The 16,397-nt window shown below is 39.7% G+C and overlaps 1 protein-coding gene across 1 annotated transcript in view; it reads left to right on the forward strand.

The window, feature by feature from the left end:
- Positions 1–16,397, forward strand: part of POU6F2 (POU class 6 homeobox 2) — a 255,820-nt gene that overhangs the window by 233,319 nt on the left and 6,104 nt on the right. Inside the window, exon 7 of the mRNA XM_010581772.1 lies at positions 8,834–9,002. Coding sequence (XP_010580074.1) covers positions 8,834–9,002 — 169 coding nt within the window. The remainder of the gene's footprint in view (positions 1–8,833; positions 9,003–16,397) is intronic.

Genomic DNA, 16,397 nt, shown 5'->3' on the forward strand with positions numbered 1-16,397 from the left:
GCCATGATAACAGTGAGGATGCATTACTGTTTTACATAATAACATTATAATATTTTCAGCATCATTTTCTGTCTTTATCTCAATACAGTCTAACATCCTGCTTTTTTCTATCTCTCCTCATTGAGCAGGTTTTCAATAAGCAGCTGTATCCACCATGATACATCTTTGCTTCCCTGATTGTTACCATGTGAGTCACTAAAATGGTTCCTTTTAATGTGAGTCTCTTTGCACCTATCTACTCTGTATTTCATCTGTCATAATGCTTCCTCAGCATGTTGTAAACAGGATCTGTAAGTTGTTCATGGTATTCTGTACTAACTTAAGAAATTCACGTGTTCCTCCTGCTGATTCAACTTCACCATTGTTCACCATCTTTTCTTGCTGCTTGCTAAAACCATTCAAAAAATTGGTATAAATCCTTTGATCTCTACTTGTAGTCTCCTTTCTTGAAAAAGGACGATTTATTCCCTAATTTTATGTTTCTTGCTTTTTTAAGTTGTTTATATCTCATAATAGAAGAGTACCTTGTAACCTTAACTTCCGCACTTCCTCCGTGCTGTCAGGAGGGATTTTGTCAAAATTCAGGTTGTATGGATAAATACACATTTTTGTAACAATGTGTTAGCATTGTTATTTGCTATCAGATTTGAAAACCTTGGTTTAAAGTGTTCTTTCATATCCTTAACAACATATGTTAACACCAACAAACTGACAGAAGAGCTTGAACCATGAATTGGAGTCTTATGAAATTTGGGAAAGGATTCACCTTGCTAAACTTAGTCATAGAGCAGTTAGGTATCTGCTAGTTAACTAGATTTCCTGTAGAGACAGAGAGACATAGACAAGGAGACGTACGCATGTCCAATGGGCAACTCAAGCTGTCAAAATAGAATAATTTTTACAGAGGTTGAATCTCTAATAGGTATCTTAAGGTATCTGTTGTCTCCATTGACATGAGAGGGGGCTAGGGTAGCTATTTTAGGATAGACAATTAACTCTTAGATGAGTGAAATTAGGTGAGAAGAATCCAGCTGCCAGTGATCACTGGGGTTCAAAACACATTCTTGTTTATGAATTCCTTAAACATCTTTCCTAATAAATAATTGGTGTTTTCATAACTATTTGCTTGCCCACAAAGAAGCAACTTCTACACATTCTATTGTTCTCCGGTGTACCTCATAAAGTGGGTTCCCTTCTTGCTGTTGTCTGGCTCTTTCCTCCTACATACTAGATTCATTAAATCAGGCCTGTAGTCCCAGTTGTCCTCAGTCTTGTTTTATCTACACTGCCTGCCAGAACTTTTCATATTTCACTGTTTCTTATAGCACTACCAGCTTTGGGCTTCTGCCAACTCTGACACAATAAAACAAGGTACTAGGCAATATTTTCTTACATAGTCAGTTCCCCATCTTCGTTGTCATTGGCTATCGTGCTCCAGATTAACTGTTGAAAAGACATAGGTAGCTCTCAGATGAGTCTGTGGTCATTCTTGTACCTCTGCTTTCCAAATTTCATGCCAGACATCTTCCTTCTGCAGTCTCAACTTACCACATACACCCTACTATCTCAGTATCACAACTCTATGCAATCCCTTGTTACACTCTTCCATTAAAATCTAACCAGCTCTCAATCATTTTTTCTCTGCAATGCTCTTACAGCTTTGATGCCTTCTTGTTGTATGAGAAACACACTCTTCTTTCCCTGTGTTTGAATATAGCCACTAAACTGTGTTGTCTCAATCCAACTTTGTTTTTCTTTTGCTTTTTATATGACTTTCAGTGATGAGGGTGACAATTTTTCTCACTTCTTTCTCTTTCCTTTTACCATCAGCATTGCATAACTCCGTTCCATCCATGGATAAAATTACTAGATTTTCGAAAGTCAAGACTATTTCCTAGTACAAGGGACTACATCAGATTTTCCATGCCACAGCATAAACACTCGACTTGGAACTTACATCTCTTCCTGACCAGTTTTCTTTGTGACATCTGCACTTGTAGGAATAGGATATCTCAAAAAAGTCAATATAACTGCACCACACCATTGGGAATAGGAAGATACCACTATGCTACCTGTGTCATTCTGAGGAAGTGAGGCATATAGAGAGTAAAGTACTGTTCACTGTAGGAACATTACTGTTACTTTTGAATTAGGCTTTTACCTACATATTTAAGTCTGTTAAATGTAATTTTGACATTATATCATTCCTGATAGGGGGCAGAAAGGTGACTGATGCACCTGATTTGCATATAAAATTATATCTTCTACAGAAGCCTGGCTGTGTCCTCAACTTCATTTAGTGAGTGAAGAGACCTTCAGTTACAGTGTATACTTTGAACGTAGTTCTGATCCCACAGAAAGGCTTTGAAAGGACTTCGGCAGATGCTGTCAAAGTCCTACCCCCAGTTACGTCCACAGCACACGAACATTTCTTTGCTGTGGTCTTCATTTTGAGCTGAGTATGTGCACAGCCTCTGTGAACCCAAAGAGCTTTTTTGTGCTGGTTTCCAAATGTACCTATTCTGTCAGTCTGTATAGAGGCCCTTTATACTATATATACTATACTATATTATACTATACTGAGAGAGAAGATAATTATTAAGTATCAAATAGCTTTCATATTCAGATTCATATATTCACTTACTTGAATTTAGTTGAGTAAGCTAAATTAGGGTGATGGGTACAGTATTTGGGAAACATTCTGGCAGAGTTGACTGTGAAAGTGATTTGGGATGAAGCGTGTGGATATGCGTAATAACTTATTCTTTCCATTTGCTAGGAGATTTAAGAAAACATTTTTGAATCCCATGCCTACTTATGCAGTATCAGTAGGTTTGAAGACAGACCTCCTCTGCCAAGGTGCTGTCAAATCATGCAGTGACCACAGCACACCACCACTCTTTCTCAAAAACAAATGTATGGCACATTTTAGGAAATGTACATGGAGCAGAGAACTCCATTTACAGGAAAAATGGAAGCATGAAACACTTAAACTACTACTTCTGCAAGGCATTATTGGGGCATTTCAAAGTGTTTGGGAATGTCTTTTTATATCAAGGTATTTATTTTTCAGCACCTTCCATGGACTTCAGTCTTTACTAGAGCTAATGTCCATATTTCCCAGGAAGAACTAGCTGACATCAGAAAAAATGGAAAATCTTTATTTGTATCATAAAGCGGATTGTTTAAAATGTATTTCTTGCTCTTTGTACCACTCCTCTTAGTTTCATCTCTTCTGCCCTTTTTGTTATACTTGTCTTTTTCACCTCTGTCTTCTCTAATTTGTTGTGTTTCCTCATCTCTCAGATTTCCTCTTCACTGAATCATAGAAAAATAGGACTGGAAAGGACCTGAAGAGTTCATGCAGTCCTTCCCCTCCCCCTAGGCAGGATCAACTGTCCCTATATCACTCTTGACAGATGTTTGTCTAACCTGTTCTTAAAAACCTTCAGTGATGGAGGTTCCCCGACATCCCTAGGCAACCTAGGTCACTCTCCTTAGCATTAGAAAGGTCTTCGTGATGCCTGACCCTAGCCTCCGTTACTGCAATTTAAACCCATTACGTTCTTTTCCCTTCCATTAGGGCCATATTTTGTCCTTGCTGTTTGTCCAGACTCTCTGTAAAACCAGTAGCAGTTCTGTTGTGATACAAGGCAATATTCTCTCAAAAGCTTGTTCTTTATTCCCACTTAGTTTCTTTCTTTTTCCTTATCTTATGCAAAATACCTTGTTACTCTATCACTATCATGTAACTTTCTGGATGCAGGGAGCAACATCCCTGATCTCATAAGATGACCTTAATACAGGACTCCAGTCAGCTATCCCAGGTGTAGGAATATCCTACATACATAATTTAAGAACAAAGTTTAGTCTTGGAGACCTAATTCATTCTTTGCTTCTGCAATTACCAATCAATACTACCTTCACGGTTGACAGCTGCATGTAAAACTGATGTAAAAGAAATAAGAATTAGGCCGTCGTGGTTTAATGCCAGCCAGCAACTAAGCATCACGCAGCCACTTGCTCACTCCCCCCTGGTGGGATGAGGGAGAGAATTGGAAGAGTAAAAGTGAGAAAACTCATGGGTTGAGATAAAGGCAGTTTAATAGGTAAAGAAAAAGCTGCACATGCAAGCAAAGCAAAACAAGGAATTCATTCACTACTTCGCATCAGCAGGCAGGTGTTCAGCCATCTCCAGGAAAGCAGGGCTCCATCACACGTGACGGTTACTTGGGAAGACAAATGCCATTACCCCGAACGTGTCCCCCCCTTCCTTCTTCTTCCCCCACTTTTTTATTGCTGAGCATGACGTCATATGGTCTGGAATACCCCTTTGGTCAGTTGGGGTCAGCTGTTCCAGCTGTGTCCCCACAACTTCTTGTGCCCCCTCAGCCTCCTTGCTGGTGGGGTGGGGTGAGGAGCAGAAAAGGCCTTGACACTGCATAAGCACTGCTTGGCAGTAACGAAAACATCCCTGTGTTATCAACAGTGTCCCATACCAGCTACTATGAAGAAAATTGACTCTATCCCAGCCAAAACCAGCACACGGGCCCTTTGCATTTTTCAGTTTATTCTTATAAAGTATTATGCTGCACTTTATGCTTCTTATATTCATCTTATTCCTCTAGCTGTAGTGTGCATACATGTATTCCTGCCAGATACTGATCAGTGTTGCATACAGTCATCATTCTCAGCATGTCTGCTATATCCACCTACACAGAATGGCACTTACAGCAACTGCTTCTGTAATTTCTGTGCCTCCTTCTGTCTTTGGATGGAAAATGCACAACAGTCATAAATATAATTCATATCATATGTACGTGTCCAAAATTGGGAAAAGTCAGCTATTGCAAGTTCGAATTGATTCTGTCATCTAGAATCTAATTCATAATCTAATCATCACCTCTCCTTAAGGCTATTTCTGGAGTGGAAATTATAGTGGATGAAAAGAGAGAGAGTATTTTAATGCAATTTCATGACATAGATAACTATCATTGTTCTTTAAGCAGGACATTTACAGCTTAACCGTCATGTCTGTAAAACAGGGGGGGTGCTGGAAATTATGTAGGGAGTTAAAGATGGAATCCTCCCTCAGTCCCTGGTCAGGCCTTAAGGTGACTCTTCAGCCTCTTCAACCCCATAGCTCCGTTTTCTCTCGCAAGCAGTGAGTTAAAAACCATCAATCTGTAAATATCCCTTATATATTGTTATTACACCTAAGGTCACTGTGCATCCAGACTTCACTAGCCATATCCCTTTTTGCCCAGCTAAATTCTAAGAATTTCTTACATTTGTCCAAAGATTTCTGGATGTCTGACAAGAAAACCTCCAAGCTTCTGGGTATCCCAGTTATTTCAAAAATACATTTGCAAATGAATTATGCAATACATGTGCAGAGAATCAAACATTTCCTAGACTTAGCCAGGATACTGTGCATGTGCCAGTGGCTGTGTGCAAACTTTGCATGCACAACTGGAGAATGCAGAATGCCCTCTCTTTCTGGTGCTTCCTGGGAGCTTCACATTTATTGTGTACATGCTCAGGAGTTGAACAGTTTGGGAACTATATGTGTAGCATGGCTGGAAAATGTTGGATTTTCCATCTCTGTCTTACATGATCATGTGTTTCTCCCTGAGAAATACTGATGGGAAATAGCATAGAATCATAAAAAATTAAGGCTGGAAGGTCAAGGTTCAAGAGATCATCCAGTCCACTGTCTTGTTCTCAGGTGGATTAGCTATTCCAGTATTTGTCTAACTTGCTCCTAAGCACTCTTACAGGAACTCCACAGGTTCCCCCAGCAATTTATGCCAGTGCTTCACTGCCACGTTAGACAGCTTTTCCCAGCATCTCATTTGAATCTTCCAGGTTGTTGCGCCTCATTCTCTCCACTATAAAATGTAAGACAGGCTCATTTTCTCCTCTTTTCATTAGCTCTACCTACATTTGAGGCAGGCATCATATCCCACTTAGTCTTCCCTTCTTGAGATTAAACATGACCAGTTCATTCCAGGTGTCTTCATAAGCCTCAGGTAACTCCCAGGCCTTCAGCCGCTCTAATTATTCTCCTCTAGTTGTCCACATTTTTTCTGAAGTGTGGCGTCTAGCTGTGGACATGGTGCCCCCTGCAGAGGTCTTTCCAGTGCAGACATCACTCCCCCTCATGCAGCTTGGTATAGGAGTTGCCTTCTCTTCACTTCTGCAACATGCCAGGACTGCTGGTCGCATGTTCAAACTGACAGAATAATTTTGAACCCTAATCCTGTCTTACCGCCTACCAAAAAGTCCCTCCCAGCATGTCATCGCCATGTAAATTTAGTAAGCGTGTTCTCTTCTCCATCATCCAGGTTGTTAAGGAAATACTGAGTAGTGCAGAACAAAGACAGACTTCTGTGAAGCACCATATACGCACACTTCCATTTCCACAGATAGATATCTATCCCCTCGGGGTTTTTTTCTGACTACTTTTGCATTCATTCTGCAGCAATTTCATCTAAACTATGTTTCCCTAGGTTATAAAGAATGTCATACGAGGGAGTGTCGAGAAACTTGTAAAGTCAAACCACCTACTGCTTTTTCCCTGTCCGCAAGGCCAATTACCCTGTCTTAGAGGGAGATCAGATTGGTTTGACACAGTTTGTTCCTAACAATCCATGTTGTTTGTTGCTACCTTGTTTTCTTGCGGGTGCTTACAAATTGTTTTATTATTTTCTTCAGTACTTTTCCACAGGTTGAAGTTTAGTTGACTGGACTATAATTTTGCAGATCTTCTTTTTAAAGATAGCTACTACATTTGCTCCTCCATCCTCACAGATAAGCACTAACATCTTTAAGATTGTTCCAGATAGTGTGCAAGCATCTAACTCATCCAAATACTGTACGTTTCTTGCCTCACCTAGGCTGAAATCTTTAGTTTTGCCAGAGATTCCCTCAGACAACAGACCCAGAGCCCAAATGCATGCCTGTTTCTGAAAGTTGCAGTCTGGAGTGATTTGGGCGTAATGGATGGGCAGTTCATTTCTGCGGCATTCAGAGGAGGCCAGCCCTCCTAGTTGACTGCTTCCCTAGGAGAAGATATTGTAAAAGTAGATGTTCTGGACTGGGAGCTCTCTGTGGATAAAATCCTGCCCTTAGTGAAATTTTTTTAAAGTTGCCCAGTGCTTGCATGGGTCTGAAAGCTGGAAGCCTTTCAGTCAGCTTCTCAACTATTATCCCTTTGTCTAAGTGCCAGGTTTCTTTTTTAAAATGTGCTTGATCCAAAAAACCTTCTTGAGATAATAAAATGTTTTTGTTTCTTGATCCCTAGGGAAGTCAGCATAGTCTAAAACTGGTCAGATAAATAATTTTCATTACTATTAGAGGGTAACTCAAAGTTTCTTCCTTTTGTGTTATATCATTCCATGTGGGAGGTAGGAAAAGGAGTTGTAATTTTCTCCGTCCTTAAACAGACCCATAACAGGAATAATGTCATTAAAATTGTTGATATGTATTCCACAAAAAAGTGTCATCTTGAATGTGATCAGATACCTTTATCTACCATGCCATACAATTTGTTGTCTACTTTGCATCAGTCATTTCTATGTGTTCTGGGAGCATATTATATATAATTTGAGTATTACTAATGAATCCAGCTCCTTTTCTGAAGTCATTTGTTCAGCTAAATATCAAAAGAGAAAAACTCATACTCCTTAGAATTCAAGAAATAGGTTTAAATTACTGACTTCAAGCAAGGCCAAATAGGCCTTTATCTTCCCCCTTTCTGAGAATGCAGATAACAGCTGTCACTTAAAAGCGAAGCCTTTTAGTACATTTTTGCAATCTTTTTTGATCAATATCAAGAATCAACATAAAATAAAGGTATAAGTAGCAGTCACCTGAGTGTATCAGGACTGTATTACTAGGCTCTGAAAAAGCTGTACTGCACTACTAGAAATTAGCTCAAAACCATAAAGTCCATTGTGTACCTTCATTCTGTAGAGAGATGCCCTTTGAATTTGCTGGGAGTTTTATGTAAAAATCAGTACCAGAGAATGTTCCTAGTTTTCAGTCCCACATGAAAGCTTATTGTAGGCAGAAGGGATTAATGGTTCTTTTCTTTCCTCTAGTGAACAACGGAAAACTACGCTGTTGTAAAATTTGTAAAAAAAAATTGCAAAGCCAGATTCATGTATCACAGTGTATCATTTGCATCTACCGTACTCGCTAGACTTTTTAGGAGTGTCTTACTTGACACAGTCCTGATGTGAATGGGGCTCAGAAGTTTCACTGCATGTTTTAGGCAAGGACAATTTATCGATTGAGAAATAAAATTTCAACATTTTGGTTTGTTTGCTAGATCTAATGCCATAAAAAAAATTATTCCTTTCTGTAGGAAAGGGATTTTCCCCCAGTTTATCTTCTCTTCTCCATTCCCACTCTTCTTGGCCCTGGTCCTGCAGTATGAAAGGACCTCTCTGAAACAATGCTGATTTATATGAGAATCCACGTAGGGAATAAAAGTCTGACTTAATGAGTCAGAAGACAGGTAAGGACATGTATTTATTAAATCAGAATGCTGCTGTGAATGTCATAGGTCTCTCATCACCCATTTCAAACAAGTATTTAGCTTCTCATTAGATTAAGTATCTGGTTAAACTGAGAAAAAATGGAAAGTCAGAATTCAAAAGAACTCAGATTGCTCCTGCTGTAACACTCTGTCACCTGAACAAAGTCCATAGTATTTAATGCTCCTATGGGATTTGTTCCCCAGAAGTAGATGGGTGAGGTCGTGCATTGAAAGTTTCCTGTTACTGCTTCATTTTCTAAATACCTATTTTTACATTTTAACATATAGCTCCATCAGCCCTCCCAGACGCAAGTGGGACAAGCAGCCTCACAATCCAATCTCCTGCATTTGGCTCACAGTCAAGCATCTATGTCTCAAAGCCCAGTGCGTCAGGCTTCCTCTTCTTCCTCCTCATCCTCCTCCTCTTCAGCTTTGAGTGTTGGCCAGTTAGTCAGCAGTAAGTATTGCTCCCTGGCTCTCCTTAATTCTCCCCTCTGTTTGTCCTCCTCACTGCTGAGTTTCCTGATCTGCTTTCCCTCCTTTTTTTTTTTTTTTTCATATGGTAGATTGTATATTGCTAAGTAGAGTGACTTACCAGTGAGAACTGCTAAGTGCTGTCATGGATGGGGCTTAAGGTAAACATGCCTTGAGAAATTGTAATCAATGCTAAAAATGGTCAGAAAAATGGTAGCAGCTGTTAATTGACTCATGAGGGCAATTCTTATAACTGAAATGTAGTTTATGTTCTTTGGAAATGAGAAGTTTTTTGAATCCGTGAATATAATTAATTATATTGCTCAGAATTTGGTAGACAGATCCTCCTACTTCTGGTTAGGCTGCTTGTTCATTACTGTTTGTTTGCTTAGTTAGTAGCAAACCATTTTGCAAACCCTAGCACTACACAAACCTAGAGTGAGAGACCTTTCTTGCCAGGAAAAGCTTGCACAATTTAAACAAGAATGAACTGTAATGTGGGAGAGGAGAGAGAAGCACACTGCTGTGAAATAACTGAGTTTCAGTGCTAGGATTATAACAGCTCACCTCCCGAACAGCCCTTTCTTCCAGACCACATAGTTCAGAGTCTTTGCTATTACCTTATCAGCATTAACTTTGGTCTTTACATAGCAAAAACAACAGGCTAAAAGTGTACATAAGAAGCATTAACAGCTTTTGCACATCTGCAAAAATCTGAGTGTATTGGATGACCTTGTTCAAAGATACTCCATGTACGTATTTCAAGTAAACAAACACTATAGCTCATGCTGTATTGGTAATGTAAAATATATGACTGATACAAGTTTATGAAGGGCTTGGAGAAACTGTCATGCAAGGGAAGATGTGAAAAAATCTTGGTTAGATTATTTCAGAGATTGTTTACATGGGGAAATTACTAGCAGAGCTATAGTGGTAAAATTATGCTGGTATAACTCCCAGTGTGAATACTTTTATTCTGGAATAAAAATATCTGCATTGGTAGCTGCAGGTACATAAAATATATAGATACAGATATAATTGTAGTGATATAAATATACTGCTATTGCTCAGTCAGTAAATTTTCTCATGTAGACAAGCTTGTAGGAAGGAGACAAATAAGAGGCTTCACGTTAAAAATACATAGAGTTACCCCTTGTCTATGTGGGAAAATTGACTAAAATAGCTAGTGCAGAATAAGTTACTTTTCAATGGCTAGTCCAGAATAGCCTCCCTTGTTGGACATTCTTATTAAAAAAATATTCTAGAATAACTATTGAGGGGTACTCTACCCCACAATAGTTATTCCAGTCAATTTCCCCATGTGGATAAGTGCACTACCCGATAAAAGCAACATGGAAGAAGCCCTTTTAAGTTTACAGGATAAATCCATCAAAAGTTAGGAGGTGCTAGAAAAATAGTTAGCTGTTCAACTGTATGCAAGTCCTCCTAGAACATGTGTTTTATGATAATGATATACCTTGTGATTAAAATCACGTAATCATGATTTTTTTTCTCATCCTTCTTTTAGTGTATTTCCAATGGAATTGTTCTAGGGATGCATCAGAATTACTAATGCAACAGGTGGGCTGTTGTCCCAGGGTTTGCTCCCTACCTGATACACTAAACTGTTCCACAGTTTGCATAACATTTGAGGTAGGGAGCTGTAAAAGGGTGAGGGATGGTGTTGCTTCAGGCAGTAGAGGGCTGAGGAGCTGAAGCTTTCTGTCTGCCATGTAATTCCAGTGCAATGGCAGGCAAGTCACTTAAAACAGATTTTTCACAAGTGCTCCCTCAATATCCAGCTTGAGACTCTGGACTTTAATTTACAGAAGAACCTGGTACTCACAGTTACAATTTTAAGTGCACTTTCACTGTGGAACTGTATAAAGACCCATTTAAAGACACAGTCTAAAAAATCATCTCCTACTTGACCTAGACTGGGTACCCCAAAATGCTTTGTCCCTTAATATCTGTCCACTTCTCTGTGAATGAGAAGGGGAAGACCCTCATCTTGTAGAGACACAAGAAAATAAATTAAGATTTAAAAAACAGAAGAGCTCAAGAGGAAATATCTTTGGTGAAGAGCTTTAATAGAGGTCTGGGGCCACACACTGAACAAGAAAGGCGGCAATACATCAATCAGTTCATCCGTAATGAAGCACAATTCGTCCTGTGCACTGGACAAAGCAGGGGTCTGGGGAAAAAGAACTGGTAATCCAGGGCTCAAAGACTGTGCTACACTGCGTTGTGGGCTCCTATAACTCCAGCATTTCGTAGTTTCTGAGTGTTTATTTGTGCAACTCTAAGGATGTTCTTCTAGCTTCATTTTTTGCTTGGATAAATTTCAAGGTTGTTACAAAAGCAGAATAGTAATGTAAGTCAGTCATATGGTGAGATAATGCTTATATTCATAGTTGGAAATATGAGATCTTCTGTCAGTTGAACAGATGGAAAAGCTGATAGGCTGTGTTATCATCTTGTTGGTCCTGCTCTAAAAGGAGTAAGACACATGCTGTGGTCATGGATTTGGCTGAGAGCAGAGGAGTATGAGGCACAGGAATATCAGTTTGGGGAAGAGGGGGAGATACTCTAATGAACATAGACTTTCTATTTGTTCCTCTCAGGTTTGACTCCTTCCACCGCTTGTCTTGTTTCAGTCCACTACTTCCTCATGCTGTTCTCCACACAATCTACGCTCCCTTCACCTCCATGCTTTTGTTCCTCTTACCTTCTCCCTGCAGTCCTTTCCCCGCAGTCCATCATTCCTCAAGTCTTCTTCCCTTTTTGGTTCCCCTCCAGCTCCCAGTCGGTCTCTGTCCCCAGACCACATCTGTGTCCCTTTTACCAGCCTTTTTATTAGGTAGTTGCTGTCCTCCTCTACCTTGTTTTACCACCAGTGCCACCTCTTTTTCCCTGTTTCCTTTCCTCTACCACAGTGATTACTACTCTCTGCACAGGCCCTCTCTCCCTCCACTCCAAACTCAAATCCCTGCTCCTTAGTAGTCTTCAGGGTTTCTTCCCCTTTGATCATTTCTTTTTCTTGAGACTCAAGATTAATTTTTGCCTGCTCTGCATCCAAATCATGCAGATGCCACTCTCACCCTCCCTAGAAGCCATCAGAAGATTGTGGAAAATGATCACCAAGAAGAGAGGCAAGTCAGTCTCTCTGTTTTTACTGCTGTCCTGGCCCAAAGCAGGCCAGAGCCACAACCACAGGAAGGGGGGTTCTTTTCTGTCTACTTCAGCCTTAGGCTCAAGCACCCTCAATACAGAGAAAATCCTAACAAAAACTCCACGCGGAGGTCTAGCAAATCTCTACTGAGTAGGTATGAGCTTTGGAGGCTCACCTGCTTGGAGTCGTTGGAGAGAGATGTTTACTTGGGATGGCAAGAAGCCCATTACTGACATAAAACTATCTCCCTGACACCTATCAAGGCCATGCTTCAAGTTGTAGGGAAATTGAAACTTCATAAAGAAAAAAGGTTATTACATTTTTTTTAAACCTGGGCAGAAAAACATGTTTTATCAGCCTCATTCTCAGAAGCAGTTGACTTGAAATTTGAATTATAATGGCAAATGCCAGGCAAACTTAGCCATAGTCAATACCCTACCTGAGATAATGAATGGCCCAGAGAAGATAGTTGGGGTGCTTCACCCTTGCTCAAAAAAAAAAAGAAAGGTCCATTAAATCAAGTGGGGAACTGAGAGTAAAGAAAATGCTTTTCATACAATCAGAATGAGGAAAGTGGTGTTCTTGGGAATTAATTCACTGGGACCCCGATCATAAGAGCATTCCAAAGGAAGGGGCTATCAATAGGGATCTCCTGTAAAAAAGCATGACAATTACACATGAATAAGAAGTTCTGGAATTGTTTTAAATTTATGTTTCCAGCTTCATCCAGTCCCTAGCTATTCAAGACCAACAGACTATGTAATGTGAGGGGCAGATCAACTCATTTCTGCCATTTACATAGCGTTATCACACAGACAGAAGTAAAACAGTCATCTCGATGATCCTTAATGGCTGTCCAGCATATTCTTGAGAGCATGTAGCCAACCACAAACTGGAGCTAACGCTGCACACATAAGCCTGGTTGAGCTGGAACATAAGTGACGTTGTTCCAGGGCACAAGAGAGCTACCTGCTGGTTTCTAGTAATGTGGAAAAAGCCTACAAGAAAAGAAAATATGGTCAGTTCAGTAGGGAAAGATCAAACCATCTGTGTAATGAAACATGAAAATGGAAACATGAAAAGGATCCTTTACAGCTTTTCATTGTCATTGATAATACCATCTTTTTAGACAAATAGTCTTAATTGATCTTCACTAATTTGAAAATTGTTTCATGTAACTAAAACCCCATTTGCATACAACTGTGACTGCACACAGGGAAATAAATAGAAAGTCATCCCTGTTTTGCTCCTTTGCAGAATCCATTCAGCTTCTGGGTGCAGATCCCTGAAGGGCAGGAGCACCGCTTTGTCAAGCCCATGGCCCATAATTGAACAAAGCCTTCTTAGTGTCCCAGCTCCCACACTGGCTAGCAGAGCTTTGTATAACAGGCCTACAATTGAAATATAGTGTCTGCTGAAGTCTATTCAAAGTCTTTTAGTGGGATGAGGCCTGCGATGGGTCAGTGGTTCCGAAAGAAATCCGTAGGCATGAGGGCAACAAGAAACAACTTGTGGCCTCCTGAACATCTTTTTGATTGCTTTACCCCTCCTGAGGCAGAAATATTGTTGTTTCCTTTTCCTTATTCATTCCAAAGCTGCAGTCCAGTCCTCCAGGAGATGCCCTAGAGTCAAGTACCTTGGTAGAGATTTACCATATTCCCAAAATTGTTGCTAAATATAGTAAGGTTCATGTAAAACTAGGCATATTCAGCTACCTTATTCTGTTAATCGAATTGCTTAGAGCAACATAACCTCAGTAAATAATTATTTTGGGCAAGGTTCTGCATACTTACTGTAAAGAAAGTAAGTCTCTTTACAAGAGTCCACTTCACATCAGTGAAAATACTACAGTACTATGAGAAAGGGTTCAGAATCTAGAATCAGAATAAGAATAAAATAACTTTAGTGTTCCATGTTACTTGTTTTTATTCCTTTTACTTTTTATTCTAGTCGTGTTTTCTTTATGATTTTACATTTTTTCTTTAACATGTTTCCTAATTTTTAAAAAGGTGCATTTTCTTCCCCTTTTTTTAAATTTCCCTTTATTTCCTGTACTCCCCCCGCCCCGATTGTTGTGTTCTTTATAGCTTCTCCTTTTTATCTCATCCTCATCCCTTCATCCCTCACCAGCAACAAGTGCTAGTTATTTTAAAGACAAAAAATTATGGTTGTTCCCAAAGAAAGGACATTTTAAAAGAAGCTCTGCCTAAGCAAGGACTGCAAGATTCATCTCTACTCTTCCTGTCCCTTCTGTATGATTTCTTCATATCGTCTCATCCTCTCTCTATTCTCTTTTGTCTTCTTTGTTTTCTCTTCATCAATTCTACATCATTATTCCTCCTTTTTTCCATTTCATTTTCCTCTTCTCAGTTGCATCCCTCTGCTCATTTCTTTAACTTTTTCACCATATGTTCTCTTTGTGGAAATCACTGGTTTCCCCTCATGCTCTGAGACTTGTGTCTCCATGAAGTTTCTTTCTTACTTCCAGATTCATTTTACTGTCATCTGTTACCATAAAATTAAAATGCTTCCCACAAACAAATTATTCTTCTTTCTTTCCCCTGAGCTCCAGTCCATTTCCCATTAACAATGTTTTGTTCTGCCTTTCTTATCCAATTTACTTTCCATTGGACTTCCTGTGCCAGCTATTTCTCCTCCTGTCTAACTGGGGAAATCATCCCCTGTAATCCCTCCCATGGTAGAACTCTGTGTAACAGAAATTTGCTTTCTCCTTCGGGGTGCACTGAGTTGTCTGTAGCAACTCTTTCCCCTAACTATTAAAATCATAGCATATTTGCACTCACCAACAAACTCATATGGGATTTTTACAAGAATTCAAAAGAGGGAGTAGTATTCCCTTCAGTAGGAAAAAAAGGGATTTCAATGCAGGAGAGCCTGTATTTTATTCCTTCCACTCTGCTCATCCATCTTTACCATCCACCAGGACATCTGGGGGAATTTTAGCTGGCTTTCTTTGTGTTAGGGAATATGTACACATGTCCCCTAAAATAGTCCCAGGCACCTCTCTCACCTTTCTTTAGCACCCAGTAGTTTCATAGACACAACAGCCATTTTTTTAATCAAGCTGTAATGTACACTGGGAGTCTTTAAGTGCTGTTACTGTAGATCCCAACCACTCAATGAGATTGGTATTCTTTATTTTCCTGTTGGCACTGTGCTGCCTTCACTAGGATGTCCACTTCATTTAAAAAGCAGCAGTTTATCTACAGTGTTCAATAAGCCACACTTCCTAAAACGTGAAGTGCACTATATACTTAACTGTTCAGAGAGCTCAGAACTTATTAAAACAAAGCCCATTATCTGTTTGTATATGTTTAGGTATGCCTATGTATTAGTCCACAGAGTCCAAGATTATGTATTGATGGCATTTTAAAGGCAATAGAGTAAAACAGACCAGTGCTGTTATATGATGATGTCAGTAGAGTGGTCTTCATAGTACTATTTGAATTTTATGGAGCTGACAGAAATCAAGGGACTACTTCTACGGATTTCAAAGGGCTTTGAATCACACCTGAAGTAGAAGTGGTTCTGATTTGATACACATGCTATTTTCCCTAGAGTTCAGGGATACAAGGCTTCAGTGTTTTGGTCCACCTGTGTTAGTACTTTCCTCTTCCTGAAGACCCTATGTAAGAATGAATCCTGTTTCTCAACAGATACTCTGCTATATATTACCATCTATTCCCATATTCCTGAAGTGCATCACAGGCTTTTTTCTCATCTCAAGGAGAGCTCAGCCTAATTGTTCCCTCATCCAAGCCCCCCGAGCAGGAAAGGACTTTCCATGATATTCACTGTTGCAACAGTGCCATACCAGAAGGATCCAGCAGAACTTGGCAGAATTTCTCTATAATCATGTGCAAGCAAATAACCCCTTAGCTTTCTTACCTCCCTTTTTATTCCTAACAGGAGTGGGGAAGATTTACAGGTGTCAGTTGCCATAGCGTTTGCTACTGAAAGTTCTTTGGGAACACCTGAATTGTCTTTTGTCACATCCCTAATAGCCTTAGTCAGAGGCCTTAAAGTGAAGGAAGGAAAGAGGTGAGGAAGGTCACCATCTTAGTACATTTTACTCAAGGGAATCTTTGAGGCCATTATCATTTATGATATTTTGTACATTTATCAGTTGCTCTTCAGAGACCCAAAGGGCAAATAAGCATCCAGCTCCATTCTGTGTCTCTGAAA

The sequence above is a fragment of the Haliaeetus leucocephalus genome, unplaced genomic scaffold (genome assembly GCF_000737465.1).
Source record: "Haliaeetus leucocephalus isolate CR32 unplaced genomic scaffold, Haliaeetus_leucocephalus-4.0 Scaffold808, whole genome shotgun sequence".
NCBI classification, from domain to species: domain Eukaryota; kingdom Metazoa; phylum Chordata; class Aves; order Accipitriformes; family Accipitridae; genus Haliaeetus; species Haliaeetus leucocephalus.